The sequence below is a fragment of the Mercurialis annua genome, linkage group LG7, assembly GCF_937616625.2.
Source record: "Mercurialis annua linkage group LG7, ddMerAnnu1.2, whole genome shotgun sequence".
NCBI lineage: Eukaryota > Viridiplantae > Streptophyta > Magnoliopsida > Malpighiales > Euphorbiaceae > Mercurialis > Mercurialis annua.
In genome coordinates, this window is record NC_065576.1 from 6,161,639 (window position 1) to 6,179,598 (window position 17,960).

At 32.9% G+C, this 17,960-nt stretch overlaps 2 protein-coding genes across 4 annotated transcripts; both read right to left on the bottom strand.

The window, feature by feature from the left end:
• Positions 1-6,219: 6,219 nt before the first annotated feature.
• LOC126656645 (branched-chain amino acid aminotransferase 2, chloroplastic-like) lies at positions 6,220-10,803 on the bottom strand. 2 transcript variants are annotated; one of them, XM_050351256.2, is made up of 10 exons: positions 10,535-10,803; positions 10,315-10,400; positions 10,017-10,194; positions 9,632-9,808; positions 9,416-9,547; positions 8,293-8,391; positions 7,921-8,037; positions 7,382-7,477; positions 6,746-6,858; positions 6,220-6,514 (listed from the first exon to the last, which is right to left on the bottom strand). In XM_050351256.2, exons 1-10 carry the CDS (start codon positions 10,679-10,681, stop codon positions 6,400-6,402), a joined length of 1,260 nt encoding a protein of 419 aa, XP_050207213.1. In that variant the 5' UTR covers positions 10,682-10,803; the 3' UTR covers positions 6,220-6,399. The 2 variants fall into 2 exon arrangements, with proteins under 2 accessions (XP_050207213.1, XP_050207212.1); XM_050351255.2 differs by having other exon boundaries at positions 10,017-10,200; positions 10,535-10,802.
• Positions 10,804-11,691: 888 nt separating this feature from the next.
• LOC126655197 (protein CROWDED NUCLEI 4) lies at positions 11,692-17,960 on the bottom strand. Of its 2 annotated transcripts, none has more exons than XM_050349238.2 (8): positions 17,587-17,957; positions 15,929-16,138; positions 15,600-15,853; positions 14,957-15,227; positions 14,779-14,862; positions 12,926-14,646; positions 12,475-12,802; positions 11,692-12,174 (listed from the first exon to the last, which is right to left on the bottom strand). In XM_050349238.2, the coding sequence occupies exons 1-8, from the start codon at positions 17,773-17,775 to the stop codon at positions 12,052-12,054; spliced, it is 3,180 nt and encodes a 1,059-aa protein (XP_050205195.1). In that variant the 5' UTR covers positions 17,776-17,957; the 3' UTR covers positions 11,692-12,051. The 2 variants fall into 2 exon arrangements, with proteins under 2 accessions (XP_050205195.1, XP_050205196.1); XM_050349239.2 differs by lacking the exon at positions 11,692-12,174 and adding an exon at positions 12,246-12,393 and having other exon boundaries at positions 12,495-12,802; positions 17,587-17,960.

Here is a 17,960-nt window from a genome sequence, read left to right on the forward strand (position 1 = left end):
CGACTGGAACGTTTCGGAACTGGATTTGGATCTGAAACGAGTGAGATATCAGTTATGAACGGAGGCGTCGTTTATTGATCAAAACTGAAATATTAATCAACTCACCGAAGATTTTTGACAAACTTTGGTTGATGATTTCGGAAAGGATTCTCGGCGAAATTGAATGAGGAAAGCGGCTAGGGCTAGACTGATGTGTGGTGAAGATATTTGGTTTAGAAAGCGTTTTTAAAACGCGGATAGATCGAGAGAAATCAGGGGGCAAAACTGCCCCCCTGAAATTCCGCAGCAGGTCTCGTACGAGACCTGCACATCCCGTACGAGACCAGGTCTCGGTTCAACGAGACCTGGTCCAACCGACACCTGGTCCAACCGATTCTGGTTGGACCGAACCCGGATTTTAATTAACTTTTTTTTTTCTAACCCGGACTTAAAATTAAACCATTTCCGAATCGACTGATAAAATAAATTTAATTACGTCGACAACTAAATTGTTACCGGAACTCGTAACTTAAACTTCAAAATTTTACGGGATATTACAATTAGGACTCTATTAATGAAGTGTTTGGGAGAAGGATAACTTTGTTATCATTGGCTAACTAGGAAGTATAAATCCAATTAGGATTAATATTCCTAATGCCATATAGACTATTTATTCACTATATATACACTATCTTATTCACCTTTTAGAAGACACCAAAAAAATCGAACACACAATGTAGACATTGATGTGAATAAGGGGAAAAGGGGGTGTGTGTGATGTGAGGAATATAAGTTAATTCTTACCCTTTTTGGTACTTCTTGTAGAGAGAGAAACACTTTGTGGGTTTTTCTTCTAAGGGCATATTTACTAGAGATGTTCTCTATTTGGTGATTCTCCACCAATTTTGTACTCCTTTTGATGATTAGTGGATGGCTCGAATCTTTCGCCCGTGGATGTACGCTTTAATGCAGACCCACGTAAATCTCTTGTGTTATTTATTATTTTGCTATATTATTGTTTGTTGATCAAATCCATAATTAAATACCTACCAATGGTTTCGATTCCGCTGCGCATACCAATCCGGTCAAGAACCGGTCACGACAATTGGTACCAAAGATTCAACAATCGGTATCAATGTTTCAACATGCACCCCTATTTATATAACCCGTAAAAAAAATTCTAGTTTCATAAATTGAATAAAATAATCACCATCTTAGTTTGATCAGTGAAATGTAGTCTGCAAGCTATAATTTGAACATATATAGGGTTTTACTGTTACCGTTGGTTGGCCAAACCAGAAGAAAAATTTAACCCATGATCGATGAAAAATTAATATTCAATATGTTACATTATAGCTACTAACATAGTTTAATATTATTTTTTTCTTATAAAGAGAAAATTAAATAGGGGTACTTTTTAAAAAGGCCTAATCACTCAAAAGCCGACTACCTTTAATTTCTTTTTAATTGCACCCTGACGTTGGAAAACATTCTCAAAGCCCTCTCACGTTTAAATTTCATTCTAATTTCACCCTGACATAGAAAAATCCTCTCAAAATCCCCTCACCTTTATATTTTTTTTCAATTGTACCCTGAATTGAAAATTTTTATAATTTTGATTTTAAAAAATTATTAGATATAATTTTAGGGAGAATGATTTTTTACATTATTAATAATATTAGTGTTTAATTAGAATAAAGATTAAAAATAAAATATTATTTTAAATTATTTTTCATAAAAAAAGAGGTCAATTTACTTACTTTAAGGTACAATTGAAAAAGAATCTAAAGGTGAAGGGGTTTTGAGAGGATTTTTTACGTCAGGATGCAATTAAAAATAAATTTAAAAATGGGGAGTTTTTGAGTAATTAAACTATTTAAAAATAATTTTCTAATACACACGTAACCAACAAACTAAAAAAATTGGTTTTCGAATAAGAACAACAATAATTGAAGTTTTTCCTAGACCCCAAAATTGGAAAGAAAAAATGTTTTCTCTATCAAATTAATCAAGAAATAGAGCAAATTTGGGGACCTGAAAATAATTTAATATCTTAATTAGGAGACGGGCATAAATTAGAGATGAATGCATTATGGTCATAATTTTACTACTCCCTCCGTTTTTTATTAGTTGTCCATTTAGCCAATTTTATTTATCTACAAATAGTTATCCATTTAAAAATTTTATATGATATTAGCCATTTATCTTCCAAATTTACCCATCCCTAATAAATGAGTACTCTATGTTTTAATTTAAAAAATATTTATTAATTAATAAGGCTATATTAATATATATTTTTATAAATTAAGACAAAAAAATATATAATATTGGCTAAATGGACAACAAAAAAATATATATTATTAATTAGTAGCAAAACAATAAAGTCTACTGTCACGTCCTCTGCATCACATTTTGAGACACCTTATGGTTTGTCTCTTTATGCTTTAAATTTTTTAATTAAATTTTAATAAAATAGATTACCAGAAAAGGAAGAAAAAACAATAAAGGTAGAACAGTATTAAATGTCAATGTTGGTATTATATTATATTATATTATTAGTGCTTTGTAACCAATGGGGGTTGGTTCAAGTGGTAAGCGGCTTGATATCGCTTAAGCAAGGTCTCGGGTTCGAGTCCTTGTGAATGCAGAAAATTCCCACTGGCAGACTCACCCACCATGCCAGGTGCGCGACGCGGGTCGGATCCGGATTAGTCAAGGCGAAGCCTTGAAAACCGGATGGGCTTACCAAAAAAATATTATTAGTGCTTTGTGGTTTTGTTTGATGATAATATTTTCACCAATATAACAAAATTGAAAGAAGACATGCATTGTCGATATCAAACAGTAGCGGAAATAAAGAAATAAAATAAACAAATAAAAATAGATTATAAGAGAATGGAATAAGACGATAAAAACATATTAAAAAGTAGAAAAGAAGATTGAAAATATCTAGTGATCGGCGTCCGACCACTCTCCTTTAGTTCAGTTTGTAATTGTATGTGTAATTTTTTTTTTTTTGAAAGATGTAATTATTATTATATACTTCTATTGTTTAATCATTGATAAGTTTTAAATTTAATAGAGAAAATATTTTAACCAATGTTCTTTTTTTCAGAATAAAATATAAGATTTTATCACAATTCTAAAGATCTCAAACATATAACTCATATACAGATACATTAATGATAAATATAAACTGTTGTAAACCTTTTTACCCGAATGAATAAGCTAAAAATTCTCAACAAATTTAATTCTCGAAAAAAAAAGCTAAAAATTCCTATAATAGCAACATGAAATCAGAAAATTGCAAGTCATGATCAAGCATATAATGTCTTCTGCGGCTACTGCCCCAAAATTCAATTAATCGTCAATTAATATTAAATTTAAAGTGTATTGTACCAGGGCCACAATTTACACCTATGACGGTTTTAATATGAATCGCTTAACTGAACTATAAAAATTAGTATTTTTAAATTTAATCTTTAGTTGTTTTTGATGGTTTTATTTTAATGTTTATCTTGAAAGTATGTCCATTTCACATGATGGTTTTCGTAAACCATGAAACATTTTTTTCACTTTGAATGAATCTGACTGAAAAATAAAAATAAAAATTTCACCATAAAAAATTCAAATTTTCACCGCACTACAAAATCTGGATAATATGTAAATTTTTATTTTAAAAAATATAAACTCTATAAAAAAAGATATTAAAAATATAAAATGTAAAATGTAAAATAGCATTAAAATAACCAGCAGATCAATAAAAAATTAAAATAAAAGAAAACAAGACTATTGCAAATCAAATATTGACTACCGGTGGCTCTGAAGAAGGAAAAAACAAGAAGAATATTTATTTGGATTTATGGAGTTTGCTCCTGTTTTTAATTATTTACATATTCTGAATATCCATTATCAAGGCATTTTTTTTCAATTATTCTCAAGGCATTTCTTTCTCCCGGTGATGCTTTTCCCAGCAACTTTTCTATACATTTAACTAATTTGTTATTTTTTTTATATGAAAAGTGAATGGAATGCATCCGAATGTTTATATTAAATACTGAATTTAAAAATTATAAGCAACAAAAAGTTTGTTAGTAATTTCAGATTAAATTAAATTTGTGTGAGAATCAGACTTTAACCCTTACATCAATAATGAATTTAATAAATTTACGGTCATTAAATTTTTATTTTATAAAATTTTAATGCTAAAATAAAATTTTGTGTCTCCATATAACGTGGCAAGAAAAAAATATATTCTTGTAGTAATATTTTATACATATAAACTTTGAGAATCAGAGTGCTAAATATATGTTATAAACTAGTAGTTTCCAAGAATGTTCCGTTGCTCTAAAATTTCTGAATATATAATTATAGTATATCATAATTAACATGACATTTCTTTCTGCTGTCCATATCTCAATTGGAGATAATTCAAGCATAATGCATGTATTTGGAAATCATAAACATTCAAAGAGATTATGATTTTATAGCAGTAATTTAAGTATAAAAGATACATAAGAAAATGACTTCTTATATAAAAAAAGTTGACGATTGTTAACTTCTAGAAATATATATGACCTTTTCTATTAGTACAGAATAAAATGATTATCTTATACAATGGTTGTATCACGTCATTCTTATAACAAGCTAATAAATATTTACAATTTTTAAATATTTAAATAAAATATTTATTTATCATTAATTATTATAATATTATAACCGTCTCACTGATTTGTTGCACGAATACGTGACACATTCTTTACGTTGAATAATTATTCGATAAAATAAACGAGGTTAATAAAAAATCCTGAGTCTTTCTAGTATGTCTTGGGTCACAAGTGTACAATCAAGCTTTTGACATTCTCTGTCTTAATTTCCTAAATCAACTTCTTGATAAATTCTTCATTTTCCATCAAATGCTTGATAATAGGAGTGTGAGTTGTTAGTGATAGAATTAAAAAAGGTGATTTAAATTTGCTTTGGCTACCAGTGTGTGAGAGCTGGCCAATCATAACGATCCACTCCATGTGGTAGTTTCCCAAATTATGCATTTGATAATATCCCTTTCTATTCTGCAATTAGCAAATTTTGCTTATTTTTCTATTCTAGAGTTACTTTTTTTGATAAATGGCATTTTGTATTTTTTAAAAAAAAGTTAGTAACAAAGTGTTTGTATCTTGATGTAAATAAAAATAATAATTTATTAAAAATTGTGCTATAAAACTTTGTCTCTAAAAGTGTCACTAATTGGTTTGGCAACCGACTTAAGTGAGCTAATGGTTGATGACCAAAGCAAAGAAGCATTCCCGTAATTGACTGCTACAAAATTTCTATTTTATGAAGAAGAAAAGTGCAACTTTTTACCATATCTCAAATCTGATCTTTTCATAAAGTAGTAATATTTACCGACGCGTTTTCTTACCTTTATATTAATTCTTTAATAAGGAAAAGTTTAGAAGAAATAGATTTCGAACGCATTGAAATTTAATAAATTTTTCTACCCTATTATATTATTCATCTCAATTGCACAATTATTATGATATTATCATCATTTTAATGAGGTGTTACATTATAAGTGGCTTAGTCTACGGATGACGTGATAGATTCGGTCTATCTAAGAATTTCTCCAAATGTAAATTAATAACCGTCTAATATAATGCCTACATACCAAATGGTTAAAGTAATGTGTAAGCTTATAAGCTTACATGACAATGGATTCATGTTTGAAGTCTAAATGAGAAAGTGAATTTAGTGGCATTACTTGCTAATCCTCCTTTAATAGTGGTTTTTGAATGTGAATATAATATAAGTCACCAAACGAGCAAACGGTTATCGTGACTTTGGATTTTATGCATCAAGAATTAATTCACAATTAACAAATTTTAATCAATTTAAAATACTATTCTCATTTTATAGGTCAATTAACTTCCGAATGGTATAGAAAGGAATGAGCTAAAGAACTGCGAAGACCATGTCTAAAAGAATATAAAATATTGATTAAAATAACTAAAATGAATTAACTAATCCTCACAAAATTTAAAAATATCAATGACCCGTTATTCATTGCAAAACCTTTAAGAATTTTGCTTGTTTTTCTTTTGACCTATTTTAGACAATTTTTACATTGGGTAGAGAATTAATCAAGTGATATATTTTCAGAGAATTAATAAAAACTGTTGCATGAACCTCCAACAAGGTCAGAGCTGCTCAGGTTTCAACTCTAAAACAATTCAAGAAACATTAGGAAATTTTAAGCATGGCTGATGGCTCTATATTAGAGTTCATAAAAAGCTAAGTGAACAAATGGTCTAAGAAAATTATCTACATAATCTAAAAAGAAGCCAAACCAAATCAAGTGAAAAACTTAAACTGCTAGAGGTCGAATCATAAAAAGAAAAAGAGAATTACACTTCAAGACTGCTACTTCAGCTCAACAGTCCAGTTCAGCTTGTCCTCCGTAAGCCCCATTTGTAGTCTGGTAAGAACGGTATACAGCTTTTCCGAAACAACACCAAAACCCTCTCCGTAAGACACCCTGCAAGATACCCAGGAAAAAAACAATTATAAGAAAAGCTTAAATTACCTCGTCTTAAAAGAATTATTAGTATCGCAGGTGACACAACAGATCTTATTAGATTCTTTTTTATAGTTATGAAAAAGAAATATGAATTTTGGTATGAAACAAAAAAATTGGCAATGAAAAGATTTGACTCGGCCATCCAAGTAATATCGGATGTACGATTATGTAGCCAAAAACTGTACGTACCTTTTGCCTGAATAAGTGATACTGCCCACTGGTGACACCACCACAGCAGTACCCGTACAAAAAACTTCATCTGCATCGAGCAATTCATCCACTGCCACAAGTCGTTCTTCAACCTGCATTTTATCAGATAGAAAAAAGTTATTTAAACATCAGAGATAACGTGTAAAATAGTGTGAGAAATAGCTATTTGAGTATACTATATCCTTGTCCTCTCTATAATAAGCTTAGGCCTTAGGGTGTAGAATCTTTTTAAAAACCTATGCAAAATTATATCAGATTAGAGAACAAAAAGTTGTGCCAAGAAGCGGTTACCGGAAACAACAAGCATGCATGTGAAGGTCAAGCATTACCATGAGTAACCCGCATTTTTCGCATTGAGAAAGTCAGCCGTTCCCTTATGGGGCTCTTATCAGATCATATTGATGAAACATGATGATTGATTATGATTTTCACAAAATACAATTGTCTGAACGAGTCCCCCTTTTTTGGTAGCTAGCATAGCATAGGGAGATAAAGTTCGACACCACAACCACATGGTAAAATGCTAAAGTAATCCTGATTCCTGACGATAAAAATCAAGATAGCGTTGCTCCAGAATCATATAATTTTTTTCTTTTTAGCAAATGAAAAAGGTACCTGGAATCCTTGGCTTCGAGCAACATCAATTATACTCTTCCTTGTAATTCCAGGAAGGATTGTTCCTTTAATTGCTGGAGTGGAGATAACGTTATCCTGAAAGCAGAGTAAGTGAAAATATTAGCTCCGAGAAAATTCAAATGATGTAGTTCAACATGGTATCACAGAAAGAATAACCAAAAAGTTACAAAGCATAATATAAAATCCAAATTCCATCCAAATTAGATTAAGCCTCGATTAAAATGGGCTAATAGCACCAGTTCGGAACCAAAACATGCAAAGAAGCCAAGCTCCTTAGCAACAAAGTCATGATGACAATGACAATGACAAACACACACATAAAAACCAGAAAACTATACAGCACAATTCGCCAGCAAAAATTATCATCTCGAGAAAACATGATTCTTTAAAAAAAACGATCAACTATGCATTAGAGCTAAATGATTATTCTTTTCCCAGAGATCAACAATGACAAACTCCTGTCAATAAAAATCGAGATCTTTATAAATATAGAAATGCTAATCATTTAATCACCATACCTTCACAACGAAAATATTGCATGACGAGACTTCCTCCAGATATTTTTTGTGAACACAATCGAGATATAGAACATCAGAATATCCTTTGGCTTTTGCAGCAGATTGTGCCTTGAGAACCTACGAGTAATAATCAAATAAACAAAGAATATTTAGATACGATCAACAGTTACCACTCTTTAAAATACTTTGTTCAAATAAAAATATTCATTATGTTACTGATGTTTAACAAATTTAAACCTAAGTTTTTCTTTAATGAAAAGTTAAACAATATTTAGTTCAATGAACCGCTTGAAACCATATGAAATTCCATTTTAAGAAATAGATACTGCATAACGGTCTAGGAAAAGTTAAACACTTTGACAAGAAATTTACCGCAGCATAGTTTCCTATGGTCTTAACACTTCCAGTACCTCCAGGAGTTGCTCGGTGCAATTCATGCTCGACAACCAAATTAATTGGAGCAACGCCTTCCTGGAATCAGACATGCAATAGAGGACACGGTGAATAAACATTAGAGAGGGATATGCCGTCATCAAATATCATATATACAAGCCAATAAATATTGGCATTCAAGTGTGGCTCAAGGCATTTTTTTTATGGAATTAAAAGTCTTTCACCTGAACTCATACTCCAGTATCTGTCTAGCAGTCTGCTTTATAGTTTTACTTTTAGAAGAGGAAAATTTAAAATAGAGTATTTTCTTTACAGTATTTTTTATATATGTTTTTTTCTTTACATTATTAACATCCATCAACCAAGTATTATTAGAAAGCACAATCCAATTAGTCACTACTGTGCATCTAAAAAACACTGAAGGCAGGTTGTACATGTATGAAGAAATTTTTTCTTTTTACTTTTTGATTTTGTTGAAGAAGCTTTAGTGCCTCTATATTGTTTCGGCGGCATGTTATGCATGTACATACATCTAACATCCATGCCATTGCTTAGAATTATGGCAACACTTCATAAACAAACAAAATGATATCATTCTTTTTCTATGTACGCACATTTTTGCATTCACGTAGTTAAAATTAGTGCAGATGATTTTTCTCACATAGAGGAATAATATAATCACATCCACTACTAGTTCTCAAACCTCAAACAGAGGTCATCTAATTTGATGTATCAGATTATTGCTTGTTCACAGAATAGAATGGACTAAAACCTTATTCTAGAGCATAGTCTGCAATTAATAGATGTGATTTCAATAAAATCTAGAAGTTCTAAGCCAATGACTCTTCAAAACGCTATTTACAAAAGGAACGTTTAGGTAAGAAAGACAAAAATTTAACCTGTTTACATAAACTTGCAATCACAAATGTCTCTGTGTAAATGTGTTTGTAAGTGCAGCTTGTGCACATGTTCGCATGTAAGTGAAGTCAAACAAGATGATAACTGAAAAGAAACTAAAAAAACCAAGGGCAGAAATAGGCGCCATAACAAAAAAAATACGTAGCCTGTGCTTGATCACACTTTGCAAAAAGAAAAAACAAACCTTAAAGTAGTTTCCCACAGGTGAAACATAAATTAAAAATGTGTATTCAGGAGCAGGTGCAAGACCAAGGACTGCTCCACTTCCCATCAATAATGGCCTGATATACAAGGAACCTTTACCAGGAGGGGGAATCTGAAATCATAGAGTAAAAATATAACAATCTAGCTTCTATTGCCAACAAAAAACACATATGAACACTGTAAAACTACAGCTTACCCAGCGTTTATTTGCTAAAACTGTTGCCTTTACAGCCTCAACAAACTGTTCCACAGTTGGTGATGGCATGCACATCCTTTCAGCACCAACGTTCATCCGCATTGCATTTTCTTCAGGCCGAAAAAGAAGAACATTACCATCTTCTTTCTTGTAGGCTTTCAAGCCTTCAAATAATCCCTAGAGACAGACAAGAAAAGGGACAAAACAATTGTATAAGTCATCTGCCAAATGATATTAAAAACGATTTCAATTCCATTCTCTAATATTGAAAACATGGAACATGGAGAATCAATCCTTATTTTCCATGAAATCCTGTAGTATCGGTGCATATAATCTAACATCATCTGAACAAGGTTAAAAAATGCAGTATGAGTAATAGGCATACTTGGCCATAATTCAAGACTCCGGCTGAGGGGCTCAACTCAATATTCCCAAAGCGTTGTAATCCGCCAAAAGAAAAGCTGCCATCTCGAGCACATTTCATGACATACATGTAATCAGTTGGAACATAGGAAAAACCAAGGTTATCCCAGTCAATGTCAGCTAATTCAGTTGTTCCATTGCTGCTACTACATTCAACACAAACGAATACATAAATGCTAATCATTAACAAGTCACACATTTCATCTATCAGAGGTCAAAATCTTCCCTAAAAAAAATAATTAAAACCGAAAAGAACGAACCTATAAGTACCGGAAACAATGGCGTCGCGCCGAAAAGGAGAGACGGATCGTAGTAAAGAGTAATGAGTATGTTGCTGCTTCTGTACCTGAAAAACACAAGAAAAACACAAATTCAGGAGAGTAATACATTTCGATAAACAAATTAAATGATGAACTTAAATACATTTTAATAAATGAATTAAAGGATGAAGTTAATTAAAAAGAGAGCAAATAATAGTACCTTGAAAGGAGAAGATAAAGAAAGCGAACGGTCAGTGAATGAAGAAGGAAATGAGAGGAGACAAGAAGAAGAGGAGGAGTTCCGGTGAGGGCAAAGAAGGTAATTTGGCTGGAAACCTCCGAAGACGGCGGTTGAGCTGCTCTCCATTGATTATGGATTATGACTCAGTTAATTGAGTGTTTTCTTAATAAGCAGACGAAGAAAAGTTGGAGAGTGGAGGCTGAGTTTGATATTTAAGTTATGTGATGTCGTTTTGTAATGCTTCAAATTGCTGACCCTAAATTCTCATCCTCTTTATTCAGTTATGAGTTACCTAATTATTTTATTTTTAGGCTTATCTCAACAGATTCTACTAAGATAAATACGTTTACTTTTAGGTAAGATATATTCATTACACACCAATGACTAGGATAATTTGATATCTTCAATTTTAGAATTTTTAATTCTAAAAGGATTTCTTCATTTAAAAAAAAAAATTAGTAAATTTCACTTTTAACTTTTTTAATATCCGTTGTCCTACAAAGTAAAATATTATTTCCATTTCTGAATCGAAACAAATTTAATTAATAAGGTTGAAATAATATTTATTTGATTAAATATTTATTTTTCATAAAACAAATTTTTATATGTTTTAAATTGGCTTATCCCCTTAAAATCCCCCCACCTTTTACCCCCAATTCGTTTGCACCCTCACGTTGTAAAACCACCAAATATACCTAAATTACGACCTTTTACTTTCAATTGCACCCGCAAGCATTAAATTGACCTCTTTTCACTTAAAAAATGTTCAAATCAATACTTTAAATTTTAACATATATTTTAAAATAGGACTTAATATTTTATTTAAAATAAAAATAAACCTATTTTTTCAAGTGAAAAGATATCAATTTAATGCTTGAGGGTGCAATTGAAAAGTGAAAGGTCGTAATTTGAGTATATTTGATGGTTTTGCAATGTGAGGGTGTTAACGAATTGGGGATAAAAGGTGAGGGGTTTTTAAGGGGATAACCCTTTTAAATTTGTTACTTGTGAATATTAAGGAATTTTTTATGGTTATTAACGCTGGATAGGATATACATGGAAATTACATCGATTTTATTAAAATTAGATGCAGCTACAACTAGATATGTACAATTAAAAAAAAATGAATACTAAAATTAAATCAATCAAATATCATCATATAAATTTCTTAAAATTTATAAAAATTCATTCATTCCAGATTCTAGTTAACTAGACAAAAACTAACTATTAACCAAATAGCAAACCAGTCATAGATGCAACCTCTTCCTGTACATAAAAGCTCACTCCTATTCAATAACACAACATCACCAGACCACCTCACAAAACACACAATAACAGAAACCATTTACAAATTTACCACTCACTGTGAGATGATCCAACCACAAATTTTGAAATACTAGATAAATCGACAAGCATAAGAATTCAACTCGGCCAAGGATTATCTGTACTCCCGACATACAATTAACAGCTTGAACAATGACACTGTTGACAGAAATCTACAGCTTCAGAGTTGATCTTGTCATCCTTATTATATCCTTCCCGACCTTCTCACTAGAGTCAGATGTCACATCAGAATCTTTCACTGTCAGATCAGCTTTCTTCAATTCGTTTTCAAGAATCTGGCATGACAATAACAAGATTGTAGGCCATAAAATTGAAGGAAAAATGACATTGCAGGTAACAGCTACAATATTATGGATCAACCACTAGTTAACCTACTGAAAAATTGAACCAAACCGACAAATTCGTCATACTATAAGCAAAGGAAATCCAATTGATAGAGAAGTAAAATTCATGTATACTTATGTTAGTACCAGCCGACAATTGGGACGTAATCCAAAATCAAACTACAAAAAAATGAGAAAAATCTTACACCTAACTGCTTTATATTCACATGCTTTAACAGGATAAGGCATTACCTGATGAGGCAGAGTACCAAGTCCATTATTTTCCAATTGGCCTTTCAATGTTTCTGATATTTCTGAAACACATGTTTGCATATTATGCTCCACATTTTCATGGTCTGCGTGACCATTTGTACCACCATCTTGAACAACACAGTGATCATCTCCAGAATTCAGTTGTTGCTCTGGCTTATCTTGATTTGAAAAATTGTATGTGTGAGATATCGTAGTAGTCACTTCTGATATTTTAATGACATTCTCTTCAATTATTACATGATTTTCAGCACCTGCTTCAGTTGAATGATGATCCTGTGGTGGTGAATTTTCCTGACTTGAACTTACACTGCAAACAGATAAACTAATTAAACTGTTTTCAACGAGTAGCATGATCAAACACGTGCATCCATACTAAAAAATATCAGGAGAAGCATTACAAGAATTAGTTTTCAAGAAATAGGAGTTGTACCTGATGTTATTGGCTTCTGGTAATAATCCTGCCGCAGAATTTTCTTTTTGCTTCCTCCTTTTACTGTTCTGCTTTTGCTCAGGTGGATCAGTGGTAACATCCAATGAAGAATTATCAACTCTCCTTTTCCTTCCAGCTTTGAGCAATTGTTTAGAATTTCCATTGGAAGAATCTAATTTTCCATCAGATATCAAGCTTTTATCTTTAGGGGTAGATATTAGAGATTTTTCCTCACTCTTCAATTGGACCTTTTCAGGAGAACTTTTGAATATCCGTTCAGTGCAACGTTTAATCCAAGAGAAACGAGCAGAGTTCAGGAATGGTGAAACATCTAGCTTTTGAATAGACGGAGAAAGAAGACCAACTTCATTACTACCATTATCTACTCTTTTGTGTGAAATCCGTTCAGCATCTTTTACAGCAGACTGGAGCCTCATATGTCTTATTGCAGAAATTTTCTTCTGACTAGACTCCATGTTGGACTGCTGCATCTTAGCCAGCTCCACATTGTCCAACATAAGCTTCAAATCTTCCAACTTGTTCAAGTGTTCAATCTGAGCACAGACCTCCTGCCTTTCTGTATGCAACAATTCTCTCTGTTTCTCTAATTTCTGCGTTTGAGCCTTAAGTTCCTCAATAAATTCATTCAGCGCAGCCAATTCACTGTCTCTTCTCTCCCGGTCTAAGTTTATCTCCGTTCTCTCATAATCAAGCTTCTTAATTTCTGAAAAAACCTGCTCCAACTCTTTTGAGGCTGTCTCCCTGAGAGAACTAATATGCTCGAGTTCATTTTTTTTTGCCAGCTCAAAGGCTTTCTCTTGATCCCTTAAGTAACATTCAACCTCTTCTCGCCTTTTTTCAATACTGCTCTCCATCTCTCTTTTCTGCATCTCGACACCCAAAAGGAAGTCTGCATGTTCCTTTTGAATTTTGTTGAACCACTCAGAATGCTCACGCACCATCTTATTCATGAACTCCTCCCTCTCATGGTTAAGCAATTCCACATCACGTTTATGTTGTTCTCGCATTGTTTCCTTCTCTACTTTTAGGCTCTCCCGCCCATCTTTGAGCAGCCTGCAAACAGCTTGTCTCTCATCAGCTATGCGCTCAGCTTCTATCCTTAGCTCCTCTCTTTTTTCATCAATCAACTCCCACTCGGCTTCAAACTTGGCTTTTTCAACTTTCAACTTGTCTTCTTCAGTCATAAGCTCCACCTTTTGAGCCCTAAGCATATCGACCTCTTCTTTAAGTTTCACCTCTAAACTCGAAAGTTCATTTGTTTCACTTTTCATTCTCTCTAGTTTCTCCTTTGCACTATCAACTTGCTTCTTCTCTTCTTCCAAACTATTCATAGACTTTTCAAGTTCTAACTTCATTTTATTAATTTCATCTTTTTCTTGCTGTAGAAGGACACTCCTCATTTCAGTATCATTCTCAAGAGTATTAAGGCGTATTTCTTTCTCATCAAGAAACTTTATTTTTTCCGTCACATCCTTCTCCTTATCATCCAAAACCCTTGATTGAACCTCCAACTCCTGTTCTTTTTCGCTCATCAGTTCTTCCCGTTGTCTAAGATCCATCTCTTTTAATTCCCAAGCTCGTTTCTTTACTTCAATTTCTTCCTCCACCAATTTTCGTTTCACCTCCAACTCAGCTTCAAATTCTGACTTCCTTTTTCTTAGAACAGTCTCTTGATTAGCAATAATTTTCTGAATTTCATCCTGTAATTCCAATAAAAACTTTAAGTTAAAAAAGGCACAAGTATGCATAATGGTGAGGTTCACAGTTTATTGCAAATTACATACTATTCCATCCCACCCACCAAAAGAGGATGTTAAGATAGAACAACTCACAGATTCCTTGCTGGCCAGTTTTTCCTGCATAACAAGTAAATCTTGCTCTCTCTTGCTTAGCTGAGCTTCCCTCTCAATAGTTGTCTACATGGAGAAAAAGAATACAGAAATCGAAATATCCAATCGTTAGAAATAAGTTGGCAGGACAACGTAAATCAATTTCAAGAGAAATGCATACCTGTTCCCTTTGAGCCAAGGAAGCAGCCATTGCCTCCAACTTGGAATTATTGTCATTCACGACTCTAAGTTCCTCCTGAACACTTACTTTGGAAGCCTCCAATTCCTTCTCTAAACGATCTAGCTCTTGAGCTTTGCTAGCAATGTAATCCTCCCTCTGATTCAGTGAAGCTTGTCCATCAAGTAATCTTTCATGTTCCTGTTGCAGAACTTTTCTTCTCTCACTCAAAGTTTGTCTCTCAAGATCTATCTCCTTCTCTTTTGCATCACAACTAAGACATGAAGTGGAAAGAAATTATTATTAGCTCATGAAACTCCTACCAATCACAAGCAGGTCATTTCATTTTTATATGACATTAAGGCATAATGAAGCAGTTGAAAATATGAGGGAATACCCATCGTGCATGCATATTTAAATAATCTGTCATGACAAAGAAGGGTTTAGAACTTCATAAAGCTATCTAGATGCAATCTCATAGCCTACTTTTTCTCCCTGATTACCAGACCAATGAACAAAACCATGTTATAGGTAATTACATTAAAGAATAGAAGCGCAGCTAGATGTAATAATATCAGTTCATTTTGTTCAAATAGTAATTCATTTTCTTAAGTTATAAGATTAAAATCACAAATAAAATACATACTCAGCTTTGAAAGTACTAATGCGTCTGCTAAGATCATCTTCACGTGCTTCAACTTCCTGGAGCTTTCTTTCTGCTGCACGGCGATACTGGCTAGCTTCTGCTTGTAAAGCTTCTGCAGCGAGCAGTTTTGCTTCAGCGTCTACATACTTATTTTGAGCATCTTCCTTCATAGTGCGTGCTTCTGCCACTTGTAGATCAGCTGAAACCTTAATTTCAGCAGACTCGGCACGGATCTCATGCAAGGACTTCTCTATCTATAAAAGTTATCAGCGAATAATAAGACAACGATAGATAGCAGATGAAAGAAAATAACTCAAGGAAAAACTTACACTTGCTATACACTCTTTTTCAACTCCCAAAGCCTTCTTCAAGCTCTCTTCTCGCTTTCTTGCTTCCGCTAAAGCTGACAAGTGGGCCGCCTGATCACGCTTATGCATGAGTTCAGCTGTTTCAGCAGAGGTTTTGATTTGCTCGCATTTTGAAGTCAACTCCTTTCTTTCCAGTATGAGAAGACCCATATGGTGTTGAAGATCATAGATCTGAATGAAGCTACAATGTTCAGATGCATAGTAAAGCAAGATACTGTGCCAAAGCTATATTGTATTTGACCAGTATGTAGTCATGTTCTATAAAACATATCCCAAAGATCTGTTCGTTTTAGCGGCTGGAAACGTGGAAGGATTTGAATTTCAGAAACAATAAAGCCTGTGGACACTTTTCTTCTATTTCATATCTAGACCATGTTAGTATGTAATCATGTTCGATATAAAACATATCCCAAAGATGTGTTCGTTTTAGCGGCTGGAAACGTGGAAGGATTTGATTTTCAGAAACAATAAAGCCTGTGGACACTTTTCTTCTATTTCATATCTAGACCATGTTATTCAAAATTCAATCTTTCCCAGTTTCCATCCTCTCAAACAAACATAGACTAAGAGAAAAAGGAACATAATGCGCCTGACAAACAAGCCATAAGCCACTGGCTTATAAAATATCAAGTCACAGTATACCCAATTCAAAATCAAACACAGATATAGCATAGTGAGTGTCCATTTAAATATAATTAGCCACGAGAGCATAAGTTCCCATCTGATCATAATCTTTCAATTTTTCATAAACTTCTACAAAAGGAACGGACCTAAAATCAAAGTCAACTGTAAAAAAAAAAACAGGAGAATAAAACAACATTTATGAACATTCATATGGTATGAAACTATGAATAATTCTCAAACAGTAGTTTTTAGCAGTTTATTGCTTAATCTAGAAAAACTATAGTAAGTGATGAAACTGGAGCCCAATATCTAGTCGAGTAACAATTATGAAACAAATGCCCCTACCAGTTCAACAACGGTCTCTTCAGCAATGATTTTTCCAGAAAGAGAAAATCATTAGCAGATGAGGCATTACATGCTCTAGATTAATCGCAGATTAATTAACACGCGGTTTGAAAACAATGACAGAAAGTATGAAACACCTTAAGACAGCTAGCTATAAAAAACGAGTTCAATCCATTCCACATTTGACCACAAAGCAACGCTCGATTTTATGACGACCAAATGTACCAAATAAAAGTTAAATTAACTATAAGAATAAATAATATTCCTAATCAAAGATCCATGAAATCAATAATACCCGGATATAAAATACTATATCCTTAATTAGATAATTTTTCAAACAATTGACAGCATTTTGCACATAATGAACAAATTCTTAAAATTTTATCTTTAATCACTAGAACCCCTGTCATTAATTGCATTACTCTTAAACCAAAATCAATTAAAGTGAAACAAAATAAATTCTAATAACTGCAAACTTTTCAAAGACAATAATCAAAGTATATATAAAGCCAAACATAAACTAAAATTGAAGTCATAGCCAGCATCAATGACTACTCCTAACACACAATTTCAATCCTAAAGAATCTGCCACTTAATTTTTTTTTGAAATATAAAATTCAAAACAAATTTTAAAGAAAAAGAGAAAAAACCTGGGATTCCAATTTAGCGATATAGGCAATAAGAGCAGCTTTATCTCTTCTTTTAATAGACTCCTCATCGAACCCAGCTTCTTTAAGCCGCTTCCAAATAGTCTCGTCATTGAGCGGCGTTTTCAAAACCCTAGCTCCCGGCGTTATCGATAATCCTCTCACACTACTCGAACTCATCGGACTCGCCATCTTCTCCGTCCGAAACCCTTATCTTTAAACGATCTTTGACTCGCTCGCTGATTTTTTTAGCTAATTGAAACCTAAATTCAATGATTTTCTTGTGATTTCCCTTCTCTTTGCCCGGCGTTGAATAGTGACTTTACTTTTACTTTATTTACTGAAAGGGGAAAGAGTGGAGACTGGGGACTGAGTGG